General features: G+C 37.9%; 1 protein-coding gene across 1 annotated transcript in view; it reads left to right on the top strand.

Annotated features, from left to right (window-relative positions):
* The first annotated feature begins 232 nt into the window (after positions 1–232).
* Positions 233–27583, top strand: part of COLEC10 (collectin subfamily member 10) — a 38401-nt gene continuing 11050 nt past the window's right edge. The window contains exons 1-3 of the mRNA XM_069466052.1: positions 233–468; positions 21983–22054; positions 23416–23487. Coding sequence (XP_069322153.1) covers positions 321–468; positions 21983–22054; positions 23416–23487 — 292 coding nt within the window. The 5' untranslated portion in view covers positions 233–320. The remainder of the gene's footprint in view (positions 469–21982; positions 22055–23415; positions 23488–27583) is intronic.

Below are 27583 nucleotides of genomic sequence, written 5' to 3'. Positions count from 1 at the left end.
AGGTCAAGTACTGAGCAGAAGGCCTCTCTCTCCTCTTTGCTCTCGGGAATGTTTCTACTGACCTGGACACTTGAGTGCTTAGTTCAGAGATAATTTTCAATAAACTGTTGTCACTTGAAAATAAACAGACTGGACAATGTATGGCCTGTGTGGAATACTGAGAAAATAAACAATCTAGGATATGCTTCGTTCTTGTCTTTGTAGGCCTTTTTGGAATGTGTACTCTAGCTACTTCCCTTTCTTCCCCAAAGCAGGAGGTTTTATTTAAAATAAAGCTGTTTATTTGCTTCTGGGAGCCTCTTTTCTAAGGAACCACAGCAATGAAGGGCTTTGGAGCCCTGCTTCGAAGAAACCACTTTATCCTCCTGGTACTATTTCTTTTGCAAATTCAGAGTCTAGGTTTGGACATCGATAGTCGTTCTACCACTGAAGTCTGTGCCACACACACCATTTCACCGGGACCCAAAGGTGAGGAAAGAAACTAAAATTTTCATATATAATAAATATGATCTCTTTCCACATCTCTCAAGTTTACCCTGGCTTTCAATGGCTTTCTTTTCTCTCCTCCCTAGCTTCCTCCCACTTTCCTTCTATTTTGGAAACTTAAAAGGATTTTCCAAATCTAGTCTGTTACTTATTTAAAGCTTTCCCTTGATGTTAGGTAAGAGAACGCTGGGAGGGGGAGACGCAGGGTGGGAATCTGGCGGAATGCCAGGGCAGGGGGAAACTCCCTCGACCATTCTGCTCCAGGGGAAGACACACAATCTAGGCATGGTCTTCGGGAATCCTTTCTTCAAAAGCATCTCTATTCTTGGGCTGTTTTTATTTCACTCCTGTCTCATACTGAGCCTGGTAAAGTTATTTCAGCAAAAGGTTAAAGTAAAAATTATGTGTTAATTAGTAATATAGAAATTATATATATAATTAAAATTGTGTATTTCGTAAATTAATGGGATCCTGGGTCCCAGTGTAAAGGATGGGAAATTTTTTGTCAGGGATTCGAGGTAGTATATAATGAACATTGCTTTATTTAAAAGTGGAATCTTTGGGGCCAAGTACTTTCAGTTGAAGAATGATAGAATATTGCAAAATTTTTTTCAAGTAGAGCCAAGGTCCAAATACGCTTTAAGCAACTAGTTGATAAAAATCTGTTTTCCTGGTTTCAGTTCTTACCCTTTTGTTCTGAAAGTGGTCACTGCACTGCAGATTGGTGCTACCTTATTAGTAATTCATGCTATGTTTTCCCAGGCTATAGGGTGGAAGAATTGCAGCTGCTTAAAATTTTAAGTAGAAAAAGAGAGTCTTCCCACACCTCACCCCAAGAAAATCAGAAATGCATTGCCCTATGCTTGTCAGTTATTTAAATGTGTATTGCTTAAAGTGCATTTTTCTTAATCAGTGAATTAATTTTCCTCTAAGATTGCAATTCAAGGTTTAACCTTTGATACAGTAAAATAAATGCTGGGAGGAACAATGAGACCTTAGAGCTTCCAAATAATTTCTTGGGTGAATAAATGAATAATGTGAGGGCAAATGTTCAGAAAAGAAAGTTTCAATTAGAAATAAAGTATTTACTTAAAACCATTACTGGACTTTCCATAGAGTGTAGAAAACTTTTTATTATTCCTGGGGTGTCATAGGAGGTGCTGAAAATTAAAGCAATGGGAGAATCCATTTGAGAATGGCACTGTTAAGCCATTTTCCTTGCAGAGAAACTGCAACTTTAAAACTGGAAAAATGGACAGAGTGATGTTAAAATAATGTCTAAAATATAACGCATTCCAACTCAACAATTTCATTTATTCCAATTCAGCCAACATACATTGAATACCTGTTAAGTTCCAAGCACTATTTTAGGCACAAGAGTTACATTGAATAATATACATTAGTGTTAGAAGTAAGGGAGAGATAAATGATTTAGGAGGGGAAACCAAGGGCCAAGGAGATTTTCTGAGAAGAGAATTACTGAATTGGGCCTTAGGTATGATTCTTTTAGGCAGCTGAGGAAGGAGTGCATTCCAGGGAGTGGGTAGAGCTTGTTAAAAAAAAAAAAAAAAAGAAGAAGAAGTGAAAATGTGTAGAATGCACTTGGTAAAGAATCCCATTAATTCTTGCTTTTGAGAGTTTACAAAGAATAGATAAAAATCTTAAATCTTTCCAAGACAAAGGCAAGGAATATACTTGTAAACATTTTTTTAAACCACTTAACTTTATTGTATCACTTCAATCCATATGCAATTAATATTTGTTGAAAAACAAGTTATTACAAGTCTTCCTACCCTTCTTTTTGTAACCTAATGCAGACTTCTCCCTTCCTATTAGAAACCCTAAGATTTCAAGCAGTGGAAACCTCTTTAACTTTCTTCCTGAGCATGTTTAGACATTATGAGATGATTACAAGCCAGAGTGTGGCAGAATGAAGAAGTACATGTTCCTTGGGAGAGGGACTTGGGAAAAAGTGCTCTAGAACAATGAGTTCTAGAACTAAGTCTGTAATGGACTCAGGTGTGATTTCCTCTTTCCCCAGAGCCTGGAAACTATGTATCAAATGGACTCTAAGTGTTCTTCTTAGTAAAAAGATTCTATGTTTATGGAAGGTACTGAGTACCTGCTAAGTTCCAAGCATCATGTTAGATGCTAAGGGTTTGAAGCTAAGATGAGAAACCTGTCCTAGGTCTTGTATCTACGTATCAAGCTTGGTATTAGACTGTAAACTCTGGAGGTGGGTGCCTAGTTAACCTGTTTCTTTGCAAATTGCCTACACATGCAAATGAACACACTCTTCACTGCCTTTCCTCTGCGCTGAGCACTATGTTAGATGTTGTAAATACAAGACATGGCATCTTCTCTTAAGATACAAAATGCCATCTACTCTACCTCAATCCTTCATGAATACTGTGACAACCCCATCCCACCCCCAAACGAGGCAGATTTGTATATTTAGCTCTACAAAATGAAAAAAAAGGCGAAGTAAACATTTTAAAGGACTGGGTTATTGCTTTTGTTTAATTATATTTTTTCCCTAAGATCAAGCTGGTCTGTATTTTTCTCTGTGGCTGTTCATCTCATTACCATATTTACTAGCACTGTGGCTAGTGCTCAGAAATTTCTAGATACTCTGGGAAGCACAGACAATAAAAGGGCTTTGCTCTAAATTCATTTGGGAAAATGGAAACTAAATAAATTATTTTGAATTGCAGGTGAAAAACCAATAATGCTAACTAATCATAGAATGTATTGATCAATATGCAGACATTGCTTCCCAAGCATCGCTTAGTGGAAAGACAGCAGAGCCAATCTGTCTATCTTCAGCATGTTATTGTTTCTATTCTGCTTCAGCTTCTTGATTTGCAAAATGTGTCTTCATCAGCTACCTGTTTTAAGAATAATATGAGAGGCCGGGCATGGTGGCTCACACCTGTAATCTTAGCACTCTGGAAGGCTGAGGAGGGCAGATCATTTGAGCTCAGGAGTTCTAGACCAGCCTGAGCAAGAGTGAGATCCCGTCTCTACTGAAAAAAATAGAAAGAAATTAGCTGGACAACTGAAATAAATAGAAAACAATTAGCCAGGCATAGTGGTGCATGCCTGTAGTCCCAGCTACTTGGGAGGCTGAGGCAATAGGATTGCTTGAGCCCAGGAGTTTGAGGTTGCTGTGAGCTAGGCTGATGCCACGGCATTCTAGTCCAGGCAACAGAGTGAGAGTCTGTCTCCAAAAAAAAAAAAAAAAAAGAATAATATGAGATAATCAATGTCAGCTTTAAGCTGTGTAGACATCACAGATATTTAACAAATTCTATTTTATCTTTCTCTTCTTATCTACCTAAGTCTGTTGAGTAACAATTTTGGGAATAAGTTATGGGAACTTCGTAGATGCAAGCCATCATTATTTTTCTTTCTATGCCTTAAATTTATTGTTTTATGATGCTTAGTAGGAAAATATCCTCTCTCTCTCTGTGTCTCTCCTCTCCCTCCCACTCCCCCACCAATCTTGGGTGTTTCTTTAAACAATTTATGTGAAATTCTGACCTCTAGTGGTTTTACTTAAAAACAACAATGACAAAATATGTACAACTATTAGATATCTGTAAAAATTAAAAAGAAAAATAAAGAAAGAGATGAACACAGAGAAAGTCCGAAAAAAGAAATGTTAAAAAGAATTTAAAAACCAATAAGAAATGCCTGGATGATGTCTTACAATTTTCAAGAAACTTTAAAATGTATCATCTCATTTAATTCCCACAACTTCTCTGTGTGGTAGCAATTTCTTTAAACTTAGACCTAAGGCAACTATCCCAATGAGGCCAAGGAGGGTGTCTGAGGTCTTTACAGGTGGTGACATGCAACTTGAACTTCATCCCGGCCCTTCTGGCTCCAGGTCCAGTGTCATTTCGTGACATCCACTAGCTTACACTCCTTATACGTCAGGTTTGAAAACACAGTCCATCCGCCGCTTTTTGGTGATAAAAAATGCATAGGAAGATGCCTAAGAACATGACATTGTGCAATGTCACAGCTTAACATTGTGTTAGGTACTAAAATATGCTGCAAGTGACAGCACATCTCCTCTTTGATAAGTAACTCCATTAATTCATTAATTTGTTTGGAAATTAATGCTATTGCACCCTATCGCTTACTTTGGCTTTTGTTAGCTTTTTGGTAGGGGCTCTTTTCTTTCAGTGACATTTTTTGGGTGTGTGGCCTACAAGGCCCTCTTCAATCTGGCCTCCCCTACTTCTCCCACACCGTCTCAAGGTGCTTTTCCACTAGTAGTTTTCTCTGGGCTCGCTAGTCTTGGCTGTCCTTCCTGACTCAGGCTCTTGGCTCTTTCTGTTCCCTCTGCCTGGTTCAGCCTTACTCTAGATCTCCCCAAGGACAGTTCCTTCTCCTTACTGAGGTCTTAGCTCAAATGCCATTTGTGTGTCAAGGCCTCACCTAATTTCCCTGTACTTTCTGCCATAGCTCCCAAGACATTTTACTATTTTCACAGAACTCACTACTAAACAAAAATCTCATGTATATTTATACATTTATGGTCAGTCCAAGCATGTAAGCTTCATGAACATACAGGGATATATATCCACCTTGCTAAGTTTGTTTTTCTAAGCCTAGATGAGTCCCTGACACATAGTGGGTGCTCGATATATAGCTTCGATTAAATAAATTAACCCAAATTTTCCAATAACCACCCCACCCCAACATTTTAGCTTGTGGCCTTGATCTGTTAACACAACTCCTTTAAAACATCCTCTAAGTATGTCTTGCAGTTCCTAAAAAGTGTTGTACATGTTCCCAAAAAAGAACTGCTCTGGGGGCCACTGTCATTGTGCCCCTTTTCCAATGGCCAAAGAACCTCTTGGCCAGTGGCCACTGCTTCGCAGGTGCCCCATCTCCCCCAGCCTGGCCACTAACTCACTGCCACCTCATTCAGTAAGGAAGGCTTTCCACTGCTTCTGAAATCAGTGCGACTCCTACAGGTAACCCTCATGACTCCTCCACACATGTGGTCTGTGATGAAATCATAAGGTAGAGAAAGGTTGTCTCCCTTTCAGCATGACTCTAACGACAGCACCCGTCAGAGAGCAGGAGCAGGGTTGCTAACACACATTCAATAGTTGCCATTCCCCAGACATTGTGTGAGCACTTTATAACTGAATTTGAATTAAATTATATCAATGGGCTTTGAGAAAGAAAACATTATAATTCCCATTAGACCAATGAAGAAACTGAGGTACGTAAGTTGCTAGCCCAAGGCCATAGAGCTGGGATGGGCAGGTTGGAACTCAATTCAGTTCTGGTTGGACTCTCTATTTCAATCAACCTGCTAAACTCTCTAATTAGCTGGAGGGGCCCCTAAGCAGTGTTGGCTGTACCACAGTTTTTTATGGGGCCAGATGAAATAGCTACTTCACTCTTTGCCTAAAGCTCCCGATGGTCCCCATGGAACGTTACATGATAGACAAGGGCACACATCTTAGTGTCAGACAACATGAGCTGTGCACAGTGGCCTCTCTTCTTTGGTAAGACAGACCATGTCATGAGGGAAGCCTTGGAGAGCTCGCCACTATCCTCTGAAATAATTTCTTTCTCAACAAACCTCTTAACCACTGGAAAACGGTCTTCTATTTGGGCATCCTCTATTTTACTGGACATGGCTCGGAATCTCAGCAGTTGACACAACTTGAGTTATTTCCCAAGATACTTCTCAGCCACCAACGTAAACAAGCTTTTTGACGACTTCTCCAAACGGATGGCCACTTATACTCAGGAGTATCTGCATCTCTTTCACATTCAAATCGAAGTCTTACTACCTGAAAGGTCACTCTCAGAGATGATTTGGTTTAACCCCAGTCATTTTCACTTTGTGAAAACTGAGGCCCCGGGAGGTAAAATAACTTGTCCTGGGTCACACAGCTGCCACTTGGTAGCAGGGCTAGAACTAGAACTCAGATTCCAGATTTCTGGACTGGTCATCGTTCTAGTCCACCATGTTGCATCATTGTCCCTCACCTTGTATCATTCTCATTAAGCACAGAATCATCCTTCCATTTTATCAATTTTCAAACTCCATTAGAAAAGGAGTTTGGTGAGGTCATTTGATTATATATTAATCACTAGTAGGGACCATTATAATAGGCACTTGCAGATTGATATTTCCATGGGCTTTGGAGATGACATGTATGATTTTGAACTTGAGCTCTGCCACTTACCTAGCTATGTGACCTTAAGCCTCAAGGTCCTTATCTTTAAAATGGAGTTCATATTGCCCATCTCAAACTCTTATTTTGAAAATTAAAACACATATAGCGTATAGCTTAGGTATCATTATTTCTTTCATTAGCTTCCATTGTTGTTACTAGTCACCATAAGCTTTCTCTCTCTCCACCTCCCTAAAGAAAGGCTCATAGATTGTGAAGTGGGCTCTCCAAATAGAAATCTACCAGGAAAAGGCCACCTCTGCTATTTCCTGCAATTTCTTGCCTGTTTTCAGTCCTACTCCAAAGTTAACTTTTATTCCTCAAGATTTCACAAACTTGAGTTTCTCTTCACTCAGATTGCCTCCTTTCTGCAGTTCTCCAGTGGAGCCTGGTGTTCCTTATTAGTAAAATAGAAATAGTAAAAAAGTAAATACCTCCAGGGTTATAATAGGGATGAAATGAGTTGGGACCACAAAACTAAGCCTTAGTTTTCTCACAGTAACATGGGATGATAATAGTGTGACTGCTTCATAGGGGTGTCTAGAGGAAAAATTATTTAAGCCACGTAATGCACTCAGTACAATTGATACAGTCTCAGGGACTCTGTAAATATGAGCAAACCATAGGTCAGCAAAACCCGAGAGAGGGTGAGACTGTTTTCTGGTTTTTCTTTTTTTTCCTTTTTCTTCCTTTCAGAACCATTTCCCTTTAGCTACTTGTCTGTGCTGTAGGCAGGCTGCTCTGTGGCCTTAGGTCATTGGTGATATAGGCCAGGCACAAATTATCTGTCTCTTACTTTTCTTGTTTATGTTTATGAAATTCTACTTGTAGAAATTTGGTAAGTCTATTAGAATGGTTTGATTAGGCTTCCTCATATCTTTTTATGATATTCAACACACAATCAACCAGTTTGTCTTTTTTTACATCACATTTGATTTGCAATATCCTATAATTTTATAAAATTCTTTAAATTATATTTTATAGCTTTCTCTGCTCTTTTATAAAAGATTGCAAATGTGCACAGTAAAAATCTGACACTCAGAGACTCAAGTAAAGTAGTATCTAAATAATTCAATTTTTTTTCAAATTATTTATTGTGATTATTCTTGATTTGAAAACTCTGGAAGCATCATTTTGGGTCTCTCGTGACCACTTGGTGATGCTTGTATCTGTTAAACAAACTATATGAACATAAGTCTTTAGCATTTACAAAGTGTTCACTCATTAATTCATTTTCATTCCACTGACATAATAAGGATCATTACGTCTATTTCAATGAGAAGGAATTTAAAGCACACAGGTCTTGTATGTGATTTGACTGCACAGCTGTAAGTAAGTATTCTGAAGAGAAATCCTGTGCCCATTCTTCCTCCCTAACTATGAAGAAGGAAACCCTAATCAATTCAGCTTGATAAGAGGAGCTGAGATTCATTAAACGAGATAACATCATCTCAGGAAAAGTCAGCCATATCTTCATAAGATAGGTTGGAGTACTGAAGATACAAAACTCTTCGAAGAGATGCCTCTTATTGTTCCCTGCATTCGAGAAATTCTAGATTTTGAGGGTCATTTGTTTGATGCTACCCAGGGCTGAGTAAATGTGCACAACATTCCAGTATTTGGTGTAGTCAAAAATAGTTTCAATTGTGTTGTTTTGCCTGGCCTGAGATGAACCAGTATTTAGAAAAAGATTTTGCCATTCAGAGCCAAAATCTGCAACAAAGTTTTCTCTCTCTCATCAGACCACATACTGGGTGACCAAATGACAGGACAACCAAAAGGACGGGGCCCATATGTCCAAGGGAAGTTGGGAGACGCAGTGTGACAATATGCTTCAGACCAAAGTGAACGTCCCCAGAGAAACAGGGAGAATTTGATACACCACAAACAAGAGTCTATGGAACCAATTTATTAGATTCACCCAAGCACTATTCTTATCGCTTGAAGAGGAAGGCTGAACAATGCCACCAATGATTTTGAGTCAAAGACAGTGCTGGACAATAGACACAGACCAAATCACTGAAATAAAGCTCACTTAGAGTGTACACAGGCAAGGGATATGACCTGCTCTCCCTGATTGTAATACACTTAAGATGACATTTTATTTTTTAAATTTAAATGCACTCAAAATTTTGATTAACCTGTGTACAGAATGTGTTTTCCTTATCTCCCCATGATCAGGGGAGACAATACCAATGTTATTCTAATGTGACCAATGTGAAATTTTCTCCTGATCCCTCTTCCTGATTCTCTAATATTTTAACCCTGAACAGATGATTGCAAAACTAAAATATCCAGCACTCAAAGCTGCTAAGATGTCCTTGTATCTGCTTACAAGCCTTTGTTAATGGGAACATAATTTCCCAAAATGCATCATATCACTGCTGATTTTCCTATACCATTTCTTGTCTTACTTTTAGGAATATAGAAATATGAGTGGGGAGTGAGGGGTTAGGGCACAGTATTCTGTCATATCAAAAAACATCCCCAAAGCAACAAAGTTATTAACTCAATTTTCTGGTTAGTAGAGATCCTGAGTCCTGGAGCAAGGATATCCGATGGAGGAGGAACTAAGTGCTATCCTACCTCCTTTTAGGTGCATAGTATTGATCTTTTAATAAGGTAGAACATAGAATTATTTTCTCTATTTTAGCTTCAGTGGCTTCAACATAAATAAAAACTGATTATACTTGTCTGATAACCTAATTTTCAATGTATGTTGATTTTTCTTTTTTTTTCCTCTTCAGTTTTCATGGTTATTTTGCAGAAGTTCTGAGATAGTTTGTATGTGATCCAACCAACCAAATCATAGTTTAAGCCAAGAAACAAGTGGAAGTCTTTGAGTAGAATGACATTATTAGATTTGACTTGTTTTTCAAGCAGATAAATCTTTTGGCAGGGTTGAAGATAGATTGAAGGACGTGAGAAGATCTTGATGGGACATAAATTAAAATCTAGAGATGAATTAGGGCTGTTGTTATAGAGAGAAGCAGGCACATTAAAGAGGCACTTCAGAAGCAAAACTGATATTTTATTATACGTAATATGATGAGTTCTACACTGTATTTGAGCTGCTTACAGACGTCCAAATGGAAAAGTCTAATAAACAGTTGGAAATAGGTATCATGAATACTTATTAGGCATTATTTTTCTAGAAAAGCAAATCCCATGACCTATAGCCTTGACTTACAGCTTTTATGTTTTGTCTCATTTAGTGATAGCCATCAGAAAAGATACTGCCATTTTTCCAGATATGTGAGATGTCCATAGATTGGGATGTTAGTATATACACTAGCACAGTCATCACTTACATTTAATAACAACACTGCTCTTAATTTAAGTTTGTTTCTTCCCCACTTTGTATTGAAAGACATTTTATATAGAATATAGTATGTTACCTCTATAGAGTGCTGTAAACCTTTCAATGCCAAAAGCACAAATCTTCCCTGGAAGTAAAAACACTTGTCAATCAGAATGTGTAAATCTACATGCAAAGGCATGAACTAAAAGAGGCTTCCGTTCCCTTTGTTCTCTTCTTTTTACGCCTCTAATTTCTAATGGCTAGAAGTTCTGCCTGGCCACTGGGATGACACTGGCACAATGTGATATTTTTGGAGTCCTCTCTACATTCCAGGCACCATTCTGAGCCCTGTGAGTGCACGATCACACTTACTGCTCACAGCAGCCCTGTGAGGGAGGCATTTCACTATTCTGACTTACTGATGAGCAAAACTGAGGTTTAAGTATTTAAGTGAGTTGCTAAAGTCCCACAAACTGTGAGTAATGGAGCCAGGACTTGAACTAAGCACTTCGATCCCAGATCCCATGTTCTGAACAACTGCACTGCATTGCAGAAGCATGCCACTTAGTCCAGGATTGATGGGATTTCTTTGTTTTTGTTTCTATGGACTTGGCTAAGAATGCATTTTAATAATAAATGATATGTGAAGGCAGAAGAAAACCCACCTAACAAACCTTAATGTTGCATTTTTCATTAAGTACAATGTTAGTCCCCCCACTGCCAACCTTTACCCAGACATGCAGTGACTGCAAAAGATTGCAGGCTCCAAGTAGTAATTCTTTTTAAGCCATGTAATTCTGAAAACAAAGAGTAGGTGCTTTGTAATTCAAATAGGAGAGATGGTAGGATTGTTGAAATCCTTAGTTTTCTTCTTTGCTAGGTTGTACAGGAACTAGCTGAAGGCAAAATGAAGTTCATGGGTCCCTGGAATCGAAGGGGTACAATTCAGGGGTGGATTGGGATCCTGGTCACACACATCAATGACCTGACTAGTAAGCACTCAGTAAATATTAGCTATTATCATTATTAACATTGACATTATTATTTGATAAATTAATTTCCTTACATAATATATTTCCTTGCATTTGCTTAGCATGTTAATACTGAAAAAGCACTTTCGTTCTATTTCCTTATTTGATTTTTTATCTTGTCATTTTTACAGAGCAATATAGATGAGTCAAAGCCAAGTTTCCTGACTCCTATGTCACTGATCTTAGGCTCACCATGGTGGATGCCAACAAAACACACTGCAATTTCCCTTTAGTGACTTACTCATTTTTAAGACTGTGTTAAGTGCCTTCCCCCATCCCAACAAACTGTTAGGAAGGGATTATGTCTTTTCCAAGATGGTGCTATATCCCTAGGATCCAGCACAGCTTTGTAGCTAGTACAAATGCAATAAATATTTGCTTGATGAGTGAACAAATGAGCAAATTGTGAGTCTTTGAAAAATACTTGAGAGCAAAATGTAGAATATCTGCTCTTATCACAATGAACTTAACTCTAATTAAATAGTTGACATTAATACAAACAGTTAAATAACAATGCATTATTTAAATAACACTGCAAGGTAGCAATAAGAAAGTAGTAACAAGGAACCAGATGGTGAATTACCAAGGAATAATTTTATCAATAAATTCAGAGAAGTTAGAATTTAACTTGAGACAAGATTGTGGGTAGGATTTATAAAGGAAGAAAGAGCCACAGTTCCTTTTACATTATGTATTATTTATTTTTTAAATTGCAAGAGTATTTTATGCTTGTTATAACATGTAACAGTGTAAAGATGTACAAAATGGAGGTATATAAGAAAAAGCTAATGGTCTCTTTTTTCCCTGTCATCCTTCTCTTTCTGGTCCCACTTATTCCATGTAACCATCATTAACAGCTTGGTATTAACACTTTTCTCTAAATTTATTTTATTTATTCCTTCTTCTAAATGGTATTACACATACACAGATATATTACTCATGGGTGGAGATATTCTATGCATATGTAACACGGAGCTCACTTTATATCCAGAAAGCTTTTGCTAACTCACTATTTTTAATATCAACATAAGATCGTATTCTAATATAATTTTAATCATTATAATGTAACTTTATCATTGTATTTTTAATCAGTCCCATGATGATACATTTTCAGATTGCTTATAGTTTTTGTTTTTATCACTATAAACATTCTTGTATATACATTTGTTCTTACAATCATTCCCATAAGTTCCTTAAGGTAAGTTAGGGTATATGTGCTTTTTATTTAATCATTATTGACAAATTATTTTCCAGAAATGTTGTAGCAATTTACATTGACAAGAGCAATGAATGAGAACATTTAGCTCTCTCCATTTATAGCATCTTCAGATGCAAATATGATGGTGAAATATGATGTAGACATTTACATGCATATATTCTCTGACTAATAGTCTGAGCATTTTCATCTATTATTTGGTATTTAAATTTTTAGACCATCTTTTTATATGTTGTTTTCTTTTGTTTGCAAAGCAATTTGCAAAAGCTCTTTACATATTAAGAAGATTAATCAATTTTTATATCTTACTGTTCAATTTTTTTCCCTTGTCTGTCATTTACTTGTTTATAAAGTTTGTATATTTATATGGTATCTTTTATCATACAAAAACTTTCCGTTTCTCATGTGGTAGTATATGTCTATCTTTTCTTTTATGACTTTTGCATTCTTCTCTAAGCAGACAAATTTCAAATGGAAAGGAGAACTTGTGCCTTTCAACGGAGGCAGGAACTGAAAGACATTTTGATGAATGATGAATAAACAGGTTGGACATGAATAGAAGGTTATATAGGTCAATGTCAGAAAATAATGTGGGAAAGTTCCATTGATGTCAGTCTGTAAAAGTCCACCTACTAATTAGTTTGGACTTGGTCTATAAACACAAAAGAATTGTGGAAACATTTTGAATGGGGCAGTAGCATGATGAAAATGTCATTTTATAAAGATTAATTTGCAAGATGGTTTAAAAAAGTGGTTCAGATGCAATAAAACAAACAATCCAAGAACTATTTATTGAACAGACACCATTCTAGGCACTTCAGATACATCAATGAGTAAAACACAACGAAGACCATTCAGGAATCACCCATAAGGAGCAGGGTCACAGCATTAGGACAGGAAGAGGTAGAATATGTAGGGATGGGAGGAAATATAAAAAAATAATGTGAGAAAAATTAAGAATCAAGATGAGAGTAAGGAAGGGAGAACAATCAAAGCTGATTTGGATACTGAGCTTGGGAAATTAGAGCACACAGTAATATTGAGAGACAAAGGTAAATTAGAAGAGGAAACAAAGACATGGGGTGTTGGGTAGCAGCAGAGACAGTGGTGTGTGTGTTTGCCTAGGCTGCCTTACTAGATCAGAGGGCTCCACCACAGACCTCCCAGCAGGCTGAGTCAATTCATTAATCAGCCATTACTGAGAAAGACATTTCAGTCAATTACAAATTCATTTGACTGCATTGTCATTAGGCTCACATTTATCTATCTTGTCTTTAAGGATGTTACTCCTTTTATTTTGAAAACATGTATTGAGCAAGCATCTACCTACTGCATGTCAGACTCTGTGCCAAGTGCTGGGAATACAAAGGAAACAATATGTCATCCCAGACCTGTCTCATCAACCAAGACACAATGTGGTAGGATGCTGTAAGGTTGAGGGGATTACCCTTCGGGGAGTGAGTTTAATTCTGACTGTTGAAGAGGGAGACGGAGGCAGGAAAATCTGTACTGAGAAGACTCCTTGGTAGAGGAGGTGACATATGAGCTGGACCTGTAAGGGATGCAGAGTTCAACAGAAGACAAAATCCATAAGAACTTTTCGTGGTGAGGACATTTTAGCACAAGCTTGCCCTACCATAATGACAAATTTGTATTGTAGCTGATTTTCTTTGCACTTGCCTTGAGATACAAGTTTATTCTGGTGGAGCCTCAGTCTAAGAGATCCCATCTACTTTTTCCTGACAAAGAATAGGAGAGAGTTTGGGGAGTGGACAAGTAGAGTTAGGTGTTTCCTCCTTTGTGCTCCTATAACAGTGACCCTTTGAGCATTTATCACAGTAATTTTCTTCTTTCCTCTCCATCTTTCCCTGAGGCTTTGACTTCCTCCTGAGAAGGGACCTTATTCTCTCAATCATCCTGATCATTGTCTAGTAATTTTATTAGTAAGGAAACTTGTGTTTGCAAGTGAAAGAAACCAGGACAAACCAAATCTTCACTGGTTAATCAAGCAAACAGAAGAGAGAAGGGGAATTAATAGACTCAAGTAACAGGAAGAGATTCAAGCTGAGTTAGATCCAGGGGCTCCAGAGATGTGTTCTGGACTCAATCTCCACACCTCCATTCTGCTTTCTTCTATAATGACTTCATTGTAAAGCAAGTTCTCTCTCTGTGGTGTCAAAATAGATTCAGATACTTTAATGATGGTCTTACCTCTCTGAGATCCCTGCAGAAAGAACAAGTCTCCAGTTTTTGAAAGTTCTAGCTAAAAATCCTCAAATTGAGACTTATGGGCTCTTATTGGGTCACATGTCAATTGCTGAACCAATTACTATGGATAAGGTCTAAACCATATGAATTGAGAGTGAATGAGTATGATTTCCTATTAAAAAAAAATTGTGGAGCTATTACCAGAAGCACAGAGAGTGGATACCCGCCTCTCAAGAAAAATGAAAGAAAAATAGATGCTCACTATACATGGAATATTTATGGATCAATGAGAGCACACTCAATGCAAAGGGCTCTCTGATGAATTTTCCCATCCATAATCTCATTTAAACTCCAAGTAACTTCATAAGAAAAGGGTCATTATCCCTATTTTCCAGGATAGGAAATTAAAGCAGGGAGGTTAATTATTTAGTATAAGATTTAATTTAAGTTTAAATAATTTATTAAATAGTTTGACAAATTATTTAATATAATTATTAATATTCAATTATTTATTAAATTCAATTATCTATTATATTAAAATGTAAGTATAAATTATTTACTATAAGATTAAAGAGCTGTTATGTGGCAAATTCAGAATTTGAGCCTAAGTCTGTGTGATTATAAAATTCTTGTTCTGCCCATTGTCCCAAGCTTTCAGAAGTAACTTGAATGAGTGTTCTGTCTGCTAATAGTCATGTGGTTCCTGAAGGTAGAGTCCCTTGGCAAACTGTGTCTTTGTAAAGAGTTGCTATCTTTCATACAAGATTCTCCCTGAGACAGCTTTTCTTCTAAAAGGCATGTAGTTTCCTATGGACTAAGATGTAGTTGGTTCTTTTGAAACCATATCCCTATTGTAAGTCCAGAATAAACAACAGCTTTTAACTCTTTAAATGTTAAACTCTTTAAATATTTTCCCCCTAGGAAAAGTGTTGTTTTACATGAATGATCTTATTTCATGCACATTCATCATAACCACAAGACAATTTTAGGGTAGAATCTCAGAAAGATATCTTATAAAATTTTTGCCTCACTGCCATGTAAATATTTTTTTTATTCTATTCCTGAGGAGCCTATTGTTGTTTATTGCTCTTGAGGAAGGTTGGCCAAAATCTGGGCCTCCCTCTTCCACACATAGGTCGCCTCACAGCAATGAAGATAGCAAACCTGTAATGTCTACAAATCATTCTTCATTTAGAATTCGTGCTGACTTGCTCCTTTTACTTTTATTAAAAGAAATACAAAAAATTTTTCCTTCTGTGTCTCAGATGAGGGAAAAGAAGTGTGAGAAGAAATGTCACTATGGGTCCATAATCTCTCTAAAGAGTCTGCCAACGCTACCTCTGGGGATAGCATACTATGCTTATGAAGGCCTGGCTTTAAATTACACATCACTTTCTTCTGTTGTCTCCCATTAACCAAGTTCTCATTGCCAGTTCTAGGGCACAGGATCACTTAGACAGTGGAAGAGTCTCACATTCTGGCAATGGCAGAAGCAGTACAGGGAATACTGGACATTACGTGGCACTTCATTTGACAGGGGATAAAGGAAATAATTTGATTGTTTCTTCCCCTTCTTGCGATTTCCACTGCAAAGCTATTAAAGTGAATCAAAGTAGCATGTGTCTCAGAGTGAGCTAACAACCCTCAGTATGGGAGACTCTTGAACAGGTAGTTGTTTACAATTATAGGTAAGCAAGAAACTTTGAGAGTGCAGGTATCACATCTAAGTTCACAAAGCTGGTAAGCAATATAATAAGGACTTCAACTCAGAATACATGAGATTGGAACCCATGGGGTTTATCAATATATCATCCCACCTTTCCAGAAACTACCGCCTTCTATGAATGACCAGTGGAAATTTGTCTTCTTCCAGCCACTCTGTGCAAGGCAGCTTCTTGATCTATTTATTGGTAGTTCTTTCAGAAGAGAAAATGGGATTATTTTTCATGATTTGTTTTCAAAGAACTTAGGCTTACTCCTCTGAATTTCTGCTTCTCTTTCTAAGTACTCACTCTCTGTTTTATTAGTTCACATATAGCACAACAGTATGGGCTCAAGATAAACAAGATAGCAGAACTCTATGAAACTGATTTTAGCAAATACTTGCAGCCCATTAAAAAGTGAGATTAATTTAATGATGATTTTTATATAGCAGACTGTTCTTACCTTTTAGAGTCACTTGCTGAATTATTTAAGGAAGATATGTCATGTCAGTAATTTACTTTTTTTTTTTAATTGTGCTTATTTATATTTTAATTTTTTTTAATTTCAGTTCATTATGGGGGTACAAAAGTTCAGGTTATATATATTGCCCATGCCCCCCCATTCCCCCGAGTCTGAGCTTCATGCGTGTCCATTCCCTAGACAGTGCACATCACATTCATCATGTAGGTATGTACCCATCCCCTCCCCCCACCCCCATCCCCCCCAGTCAGAACTTCAGGCGTGTCCATTCCCCAGGCAGTGTGCATCGCACTCATCAAGTAGGCATACATCCATCCCTTTCCCCCCAGCCCCCACCTCTGTCAGATACCCAATTGGTGTTATTCCCAAATGTGCACTTAGGTGATGATCAGGGAAACCAGTTTGCTGGTGAGTACATGTGGTGCTTATTTTTCCATTCTTGGGATACTTCACTTAATAGAATGGGTTCCAAGAATAGCAAAAATAAATAGATGAAGCAACTACAACATGCTAATTGGTAAATCCCAATTATGTGTATATCTGTCTTTAATTGTATAAAAAGTTTCCATAATAAAGAGTAAGAAGACACATTGTCAAGTAAAAAAGTAAACAATGATTATAGGATGGAGATTGAGGTAGTGAATACAAAGGAATAATCATTTTTGCACATCCCGTCCATTCTCATTAAAGCAAGAACAGAGGAGGCACCAAACTAAACACTTTTCCCCCATTGACTCCCTTAATCCACAGCAATCCTATGAGGTAGTTTTCTCCTTTTTATGGATGAGGAAACTGAGACTCATAGAAAGGAAATGACTTGCTCCAGGGTACTCTTAACCAAGGTAGTGCACTCTTTTGCCATAGGAAGAGTTTCCCAGAAGTGACTGAGTTGAAAGAGGACAGGTGAGGCGGGGTGGGGGGTAGGTGAAGGCACAAGGGAATGATGAAATGGGTGGATGGGGAGAAGGCAAACAGTAGCAGGCGCCATGGAGGCCTGGACATGTCAGTGAAGTGATGAGGTTGTGACTGGGGAAGGAAAAGTCCTCAGGAGCGGTGCACTGTATGATCGTACTAGTGTATCTGGGGTCTATGAGAGGTCTGGGGATTAATCAGCATTGACTATTGAAATTTCCAAGAATGAGGATGCAATTGGCATATATGGAAAGAAGATGTCAGTGAAGGTGGGAAGGATATATTTAGGCAGGAGCTCTTTCCTGCCTAACAAAGCACACTGTACCCCCTGTCCCATTCAATTCTAAGACTGATCAGGAGAAAAACTGCTAACAGCTCCCCTCCCCCACCACCACCCCCGCCCATCTATACGACTACTTCCACAATGGAAAAGGACATCTTCCAGGAAAATTTTTTTTTAGCATTTCCAAAACCAGTTGTCTAATTTTTAATAGTTACTTCCTTTGAGTACAGGGTACCAACCTGGATTCAAACTAAGATTCCATTTTAAAAGACTTTTTGCTTGTTAGGGGAAAAAAATGTCCTATCGAAGAAAATGTGGTCGACTGTGTGCTCTGCTGGAATTCTGCTGGTGGCTTGCGGGGGCGGTCAAAGAAAATCATTTTTGTAAAATTGAAATTGGTTGGTTTCAGTTTATAGATTTTCATTTAATTTCAAATGCAAGTGGTTATTTTTAAATGAAGTAAAGAAGTCTAAATTGTCCTACTAATCCAATAAAATATTGCCAAGAGGATAAAAGCAGACAACTGTGAGCCACGTGGGGGATCGTATCCAAAGCTTGCTTTTATATCTCCCTTCTGTTCTCATTAAAGCATGTCCCAGAGATCAAATAAACCCAGAACCCAAGCTGAAGGCAAAGGCATCAGTTGTTTACTGCCTCTCTGCCAGCAGCCCGCTTGCCACCAGGCTGGGATGCAGTCGCACGGGTCACAAGAATAATAATCCTATTTTCACCCTCCCGGATCTCCATCAGGAGCCACCAGGGAGCAGCAGATGACTAAGTCACTCGCCCGGTTGCTTCCAGTTAGACGCTTGCAAATGAATGGGGAAGCTCACAGGAAGGGAAGGAAGGAGGGGAAACTGTGATGGCATTGATAATTCACGTCTGTGTGGCCTTTGGACTCGCAAAGTGCTTCGCATGCATACTTGTTTTTGATCTTGCCTTTTAGTGAGCAGGACATGCATCATTAGTCCCATATAAGCAATGCAAATGCCAGAAATGTTAAGACACGAATTTGTTTCAAATCATACAACTTATTCAAAACATGGGCTTTGAAGACAAATGCTCTGGTTTGAATCCTGGCTTTATCTCTTACAAGCTGTGTGACACTGGATGAGTTACTTAACCTCTCTGTGACCCCATTTTCTCATCTGTAAAATGGAGCTAAGACTAGTATCCATCTCAAAGGTTGCTGTGGAAATCAAATGATAGATTGCATGTCAAGTACTAAGAACACTTTTGGCACGGAGTATGCAATAAACACTATTCTTACATTTGTAAGATGTTTTATGGTTCAGACAAAGTATATCCAGTTCAACTGCATTTATTAAGCCCCAGGGCCAGCACTGTGCTAAATTCTAGGGATGCTACAATAAATTTTATGATCCCAGCCATCCCTCAGCTGAGAAAGAGATGTAAGGGATAAGCAGAGATACACCGACACGTTCAGTATAAAGTGGTATTTTAAACAACAAAGGTAACGAGGAGGAGAAATTAGCCCAGTCTGGGAGTGTTAGATAGGGAAGGAAAATATCTTTATAACTTTACCTTTATTAAAAACCTCTGGAAAAAAAAGGTGTTATTAATATTTTGTCTGTTCTACAAGTGAGTATTAAAAGGCTCAGAAAATGTAAAGGGCTTCCCAAGGTGCCTCGGCTAGTGAGTGGCAAAGCCAGGTTTCAATTACGCTAAGCTACCCGACGGATACATTTCCTGTGAATTAAGTCATTGAGATAATAAGAAAGTTTTTTTTTTCCTTTTTACCCCACTATCTTTCTTGTTTAAAAGGAAACAAAAACTGTCATTCTTTCCACATCTCCCCTTCTCAACCTGAAAAATTTGGCAAAGTACAAATTCTCTAAAATCCGCCATTTGCTAAGAGTCACAGAAACCTAGGCCAAAAGAAACTACAGTCTACTTTTAGAGATCGGGAGGAAAAGCATGCGTGTTGTTGTTAGGTTCGTCTGTGTGGATGCGCATTGGTCCCCCAGTTCCCAGCATCAAGAATGAGTACTGGTACCAAGCCAAGCCAAAGACAGAGTGATCACAAACACAGAGCAACTTTATACAGTTTATCACTTAAAAGAAAGAAGGAAAGTAGAGAAGAAAGCTACACAAAGTGAAAATACGTTCCAGAGAGAGTGGAACGGATCAGTTTCCACTTGTGGAGAAAGACGCCAAAGGCTGATCCCATCCTTTTATAAGCCCACTAGCTTGCCCCATCTTTCCCCTGGCAGGACTGGTTGCTGTTTCCAGCCTTTGGGGATGATTGACAGGTTGTGGTTACATAACAGATCACACGACGGGTAGGTTATATAATAGTTTTCCTTTCTGTGCATGAGTCTTCCCCAGAATCATTCATAAAGCTCCATCCATGTTATGTTAATTAGATGGTAATGAGCTCTAGGTCAGGTAAAGATTACTAGGACCTTTTTACTATGTATATTCCCATCAGGGAACAGTGCCTAACCACAATTTGGTTCCTAGCTACAATTTGGTTCCTGTTCTCTGCCCTTAGCTACTTCCTTGCTACCTGTTTACCTCCACCAGATCTAACATTGTTGAATCCTTGTTCTACCAGGAGCAATCTCTATAACAGTAAGTGAGCAACTTAACCACATAGTCTCATTTTTTTTTCTATTCATAGAGAAATAATAGTTTCTATCCCCTAGAATTGCTATGATGACTACATGTCAAGTCCTTTGCCCCTGCTTGGTACACATCATAATTGCTCAGTACACATTCAATGTTAACCTTAGCTAGAAAAATGCCATCTAGTCCACCCACTTCCCCCTCTGGTATGACCACAAAAATCATCTGTGCATTCTTTTTTGAAAGTCTTTCCTGGGAGGAGTCTATAGCTTCCCTTGAGAAGCATCCCAGTGTTTGACCAATCTCACAACCTGGAAATCCAACTCTTCATACCTTGTGTGTGCTTTCATTCAAAACATACTGCTCTCTGGGAAGAGAGAGAGAGAGAGAGAGAGAAAATCTCTGGTCATATTTTTTTATGGATAAATCAATGAACATCACAACTTTTTCTCAGCCAAAATGTCCAATCCCAAAAACTTCCTTTTTGTCTTTAGAAGTCTGACAGATTTCTTTTGTCCTAAGATTGCTGTGGTGATAATGTAGGTACCTGGTCATAATATTGTGTGTGTTGTATTGTTTGTTTTCAAAGCACATTCACATGCTTATCTTGTTGATCCTAAAACAGCTGAGTGAGGTAGGGAGAGAAGATATTATCCCCACATTAAGGATGAGGAAACTGAAATATAAAGGAAAGAATAATAGTAGCCATCATTGCTAAGCACTGATTGTGTCCAGGTCTTCTTTGCATATTATCTTATTTGAACTTCCTAAAATCCAATTCTAATAGGTGTTGTAAGTTCAATTTGCAGGAGAGGAAAGTGAGACTCAGAGAGGGAAGTTGTGCATTCAAGTTTCTCCAGGTAGCAGCTGTGGAGCTGAGACTCATGTCTAGGTCTGTCTTCGTCCAAGGTCAATAAGCTCAATCACTGGCCTACCAGAGATTTGTTCAATCCATCAGTGACTAACATGATATTAAAATCCAGGACTCCTGATTCACACTCTGGGGCATCATTCATGAGACCATTTATTCTGTCCTTCTCGATTGTTCAAGGTGCTGGAGCAATACCCACCTTAGTCACAGTCGCACAGAACTGCTTTGCAGCTGTTCCTCCTTCCTAGTCTCCTGCTCTTGACTTCCTAGTCCATGCCTACAGTTTTGGGGTTCCCCAGCAGGCAGTCAGAGAGTAACAAATTTATATATATATAATATAACATTTATAAGTGTTATATATATCATGCTTCCAAAATTCACCAGATTCTATAGCAAGAATAAAGACTTGTCAGGCCAAACAAAATTCTTAGGAATACAACACCAAGGATATTTCTTCAAATATAGAGTTAGAATGTGGAGAAAAATAAAGGAGAAAATATCTTGGAAGATTCTTCTTTTTACCTAAGTGTCCAGTCCATGTGGATTTACATACATGTTCACAGATGAATTGTGAAGCAAGCACTGAGCTGAGGGATGGATTCTGCCCATGTTCACCTTACCCGGAGGAGAATGTGCTTATGTTCCTATGTGAGCTGCTACACTCTCCCTCTCATTTTCTGTTTCAAAAGGAGATGATGGTGAAAAAGGAGATCCGGGAGAGGAAGGAAAGCATGGCAAAGTGGGGCGCATGGGGCCAAAGGGTAAGTAAAATGATGTGAAACTGACACTATAATGCCAGAATTGCTCTTGTCTCTCTTTTGGCTTTTGCCCTGGAAATGAGCAGCTTTCTTAACACCCTCTTCCCCAGAGATGCACAAAATGTATTTCCAACGTGAATTAATTCGCCATCTGAGAGCTCCTATGAGATCACCTGTCAACAAGACTTGGACACGTTTCTCAAGCTGCATCCTTAGGGTTGGCTGGGGTGGGGCACTCCAGGAGCCCCAGGGAAAAGCAGTCTCCAGAATATCTGAGAAACTATGAGTTTTAGAAACACAGCTGTGTTCATAGCTCTGTCTCCCTCTGAAACCACTGCTAAGCAACTTTTTTTTTGGCTGGCCTAGAGCTTAAAGAGGAAGATAAAAAGAAACAAAAAGAGCTGCCGAATCCATTGATATATTCACCTTTTCCCAAATGCTATTTCTTTAACTCTTAGGCAAAGGAATAACACAGTGAGGCAAATGGTGGTGACATGGGAAAAGTGGGATCAAACATGATGAGAATAACACAAAGGCTATCAGGGAATGTTTTCACTCACAAGGCCTAGAGTAAGCCTCACCAGCACATCACTTCCGAGTTGCGATGTGTGAGTGTGTGCCTTCCGAGCACTCGAAATGTTCCCTGCCAGCTGGTGCAAGATGGTTGCCCTGGACCACTTACTTTAAAATCTTGAAGAATTCAAAGAGAAGAAAAAGTCACAGGCTCACAAGTTGATTTAAACTTACTCTATAAATACAGTTGTCAATTGCAAAATTATTCTCACAAAAACAAAGCTTTATCACTGGCAAATAATTTTTAGATCATTGTAAAAAAAATTTTAAAGAATTCAGTGATTCTGATCATAGTTTTTTGGATGGAAACTCGGAACATCTCTCATGTCTCTTTGGATCACTGAGTTTTATGATTGCACATTTCCTCCCCTGTTTAAAGTGGCTAAGGATGTCAAACCTTGTTTTTAAAAAGGGAGGAAACAGAATCCCAAAGCAATGCCAAAATGGATCCAGAGAAGAACAAAACCAGAACAAAGTGCAAGGATGCTTCCACTCAGCCCTTATCTAACCTCTATGTTAAATATCCTCTGCCATAGTCATTCTAGAAATACTGCACCAGTAATTATTTTATTATCATCATGTCCAAGATTGCCATACTTGCTCAAATTTTAATTTTAATGCATATGTTATAACTCTGTTAAAATAGATGATATAGGATGGGAGATATATTAGATATCACAGGTAGAATAATACACTTTTTTGTATTTCCTTCAAGTGAATATCACATTTTCCACATTTTTCAAGGAAATATAAAACTTTATGATATAAATATGACATGTTTTGCTTTTCAGGAATTAAAGGAGAACTGGGAGATATAGGAGACCAGGGCAATATTGGCAAGACTGGGCCCATTGGCAAGAAGGGTGAGTTGCATTTTACTATTTTCCAGTAGCAATTTAAAGCAAATTGAGCATACCTTTAAAATATTTTAAGGTTTTGTGTCATTAAAATAATCCCATTTCTTTCTTTTAAAATATGAGTTCTCTCTGTCTTCATGGCTTGGCTCTTTCTTCCATATATGAGAAATATATCTCACAGCTCAAAAAAAAGAAAGGCCTTGAGAAAAATTAAACAAGATATCAGGAATAGAATCAAGCATCAAGTTCTGGTTGTCTCTATATTGAATTCTGTCCTGGGATCTACTGATTGGCCACAGATCCTTGATACAATCAAAATGATACATGATCATTCATAAAACACAAAATAGGCAGAGGGCAATATAATTTTCTTTCTTAATCTGAGAAGAATAAATGAAAATTCTGTCCTGTGATCTATTAACAGGATAGGAATTTGAAGCATATATGTGTATACTTATTTGTTTTCAGTCATGTCTGCTCTTGGACATAATTGCAGCCTCAATATTATAAAACAGAGATAATTTCCTCAATACTCTCTAAGCACTCCTTCCCTGCCTCTTCTCATAAAGCCCCACAAGAGTAGCAGGTTCTAATTGCTCCTGATATCCAGTAATTCATACAAGCATTGTTCCACCTGGTTTAAAGATACAACGCTGAATGATAATCAAAATTTTATTGCAAGAGACTCATAGACTATTCAGGAAGATAGAACTTTCTCAAAAATATTATAGTACTGAACAATATGACTACTCCAGGAATCATATGGGAGAGTAAGGTAAGATTGATATGAGGAGGAACAGATGTAGGTCTTGAGGAATAATAATATTATGTTATGGGGAAAAGGCATTAGAGGGAAATACAAGAGATGCTTATACAATGATACAGATTGGGGGAAAGCTCAGTGCTATGGGTAATATAATTTTTGTAGCCTTGATGGGCCCTCTATATTTTCATAAATGTTTGCGCAGCTTCATAATTAAACATGTGCCTCACTTGGCCAGCAGTATGTTCTTGCAGACAGGTTGATAGACTGCGGTCTCAGCTTAGACAGTGGCCTCGCTATTCTCATTCTCCAGCTCAGTACGCCCTCTCTCCCCATTCCCCCAACTCATTCCTTTGAAGTACTTCCTTCAGCCTGCACTTGAAGATAGGAACGAAGGACAGTGCCACTGAAAAGAAATTACTACAGGTATTTTTGATTTGATGGCTTATATTGTATAGTCACCTGTAGTTAAAATCCTCATAGCTGGGGAAGAGCTATGTAACCTTAGAGTTCACAAGTCCTGGTGCAGTGTACATCTGTGGTGGTTTTACTGTGAAGCTAGTGAAGCTTTAGCTTCAGAGTCTGTCATTTGTTTGGGTCCTTCCCAAGCCCCTGATACCAGCCTTAGCAATGGGTTCACATGGCCATATATCCTGGTAAAATTTGCAAAGTAAGACAGGTTAACCTCAATTGGTTAGAATAGTGTTCTCCAACATTTTTTAAAATTACTGCCTCCCCAACAAGCCTTTTAAACATACTTTTCCTAATTGTCCTTCCCCATGAAATTTTAACACCACCCATGGACTATATATTTATGTACTGTGTGTATATTTGTGCTTCTTGTATTTAAAAAAAGAGTACAATTTTTCACTCCCCAAGAACTGACTTTTGCATCCTTGAGTGATATCATCCCATTGAGAAAGCATGGGTTAGGACTACTCTCTCCTACTCCCCAACTTCTCTCACCATACCTCTTATATCAAGTGGTTTTGGAGTGAATACAAGAATCTTGGGAACTAGCTAAGAGGAGTCTGAGTGGGGAAAATATTTAGTTTGGAATTATTGAGATATATTTACATAGTTTGAAGTTACTTCCATGTACAGTTATTGCTCGCAATTCCAGTGTGGGAATAGCTTCCAAGAATACTCCTACCACTTACTGTGCACATTTATTCAAATGCATGGTACAAAAGTGCTGGGCCAGACGTCAGATCATGATAGGAATGTGTCCTGGGACATCCAGCACAAGAAATGTGTTGGTTGTAGGGGAAAAAACCAAACAACAATGTTTGAAATATATAAGACCAGAACTAGTCTGTGAAAAAGTTTTCCAAATCTAACAGCTTATATGTGAAAAAGACTTTAAAAAGGTATATTCTCAAATTTGATACTATTCTTAATTAACTATATGTCACCCATAACAAGTTGTAAAAGTGAAAGAAAATGCTGACATTATTAATAAAAAAACAAAATTCAGACTTCTGCTACAGGTCATGAGGGATTTGTTTGTATACAAATCAATAAGAAAAATAACAGCCCAAAAGAGACAAAAAAGTTCAAAAGACTTGAATAGATATTTCACAAAATAAGTTATTCAAATGACCAATACATATATGAAAAAGTGCCAACCTTATCAAAGTGACACAAATTTGACTGAATTATGACAGCACTGCATACTCACCAAAATGGCTAAAGTCACAATAACTGACAATACCTAGTGTTGACAAGGATATGGAACAACTGAAACTCCCATACACTGCTTCCCTATAGCAATGGAAATAAATATGCTATTAATATTTCTATATGCCAGAAAAGATGAATTTCATGGACATAGTATTGGGCAAAAGAATCCATACAAAAAAAAAACCCCTACATTCCAAATTGTTCCATTTATAGAAAGTTCAACAACATGAAAAAATTATAGCATGAAAACTTATAACATGGTTATAAGTCAGGATGGTGACCTTTGGGAATGAGGAATATAAATAGGGAGATGGCAAAAGGGGGGCTTTTTGAGGGCTTAATCTTGGTGGTAGTTACATAGGCATTTCATTCTGTAAAAAGTCATCAAGCAGGACCTTTATGTTGGCACACTTTTGTGTTTTACTTCAATAAGCTTTTAATGAAATCATTTTTGATTATACATGTTAAAGGAAACTGTTATCTGACTATATTATCCCTCTGTCATCTCTTAAAAAATGATATTATACATTTGTGATCAAATAAAGAAGCAATGAATACAGCCAAACATATGCAACCAATAATTATGAAAAAAAGAATTATAAACGCACAATTCATTCATTAAAATGTCGTGATTTTTAGTGAATTTTGTAATGTGGTTTTGTCTACTTTTAAAATTTAGTGATTTTTTTTCTCATGATAACTATTCACTTTTGCAACCACTTTTCCATATGTAATTTTGTATTATTTTTCTTAAAGAGGGCCCCTGGAATTGTATAAGCTTCAACTAGAGTGCATCATGGATCTGCCCCATCTGTATCTACTCCATTTAACAACTGGTTAAAGGGATAGAAAGTGGGATGTTGGACTTTGATATTTCTGAGATGCAGCCTTGTTAAATGAGGTTAAGAGTCTATGTATTGCCCTGAACATGGCAGAAGTGGAGGGGGAGGGTAAATCACTGCCACGGTCAAGTCCAGAATTGAAGAACTTCATTTTTCAATGAATCATTCTAGCTTTAGCACTTTCCTAGATTTAGATGTGTCAAATCTAGATGAGATTCCAACTAGAAGAGTTAGAATTACTGATCTTGAGCCAAGTCTTAATCCTTTCAGAAAATAAGACTAAGTGACTTCGTAGATGACAAAGACAAGAAAGGCTCAAGAGTTTTTTAGTATGATTGGCTGAGCTTCAAAGTAGATGAATTTCCAAAAATGTTGAAAAAGTAACAGTCTGAAAATGATAGGGTTAACTAGCCTAATTTCCTTCATGCCAATTCCTACTTCAAGATTCAGGTACATAGTACCTAGTGCATACCTCTATCATAGTACTCATTGTCATGGCTAGCTTGTCTGTTTCCCCTTGTAGACTATGAACTTCTTGGGGGAACAAATGAACAGAAGGTTTACTGGATCTGTTTGCTTAAATAAATATAAGCTCTGTGGAGGACGTTAATGTTTAATCATTTTATCCTAATGCCCTTTATGTAGTAGACACTTTCTAGATGTTTGTTGCATTAAGAATGGAAAAATGAGGCCAGGAGTGGTGGCTCACGCCTGTAATCCCAGCACTCTGGGAGGCCGAGGCAGGTGGATCGCTCGAAGTCAGGAGTTTGAGACCAGCCTGAGCAAGAGCGAGACCCCATCTCTACTAAAAATA

Source organism: Eulemur rufifrons, chromosome 3 (genome assembly GCF_041146395.1).
Source record: "Eulemur rufifrons isolate Redbay chromosome 3, OSU_ERuf_1, whole genome shotgun sequence".
NCBI lineage: Eukaryota > Metazoa > Chordata > Mammalia > Primates > Lemuridae > Eulemur > Eulemur rufifrons.
This window is presented reverse-complemented; position numbering and strand designations above follow the sequence as displayed.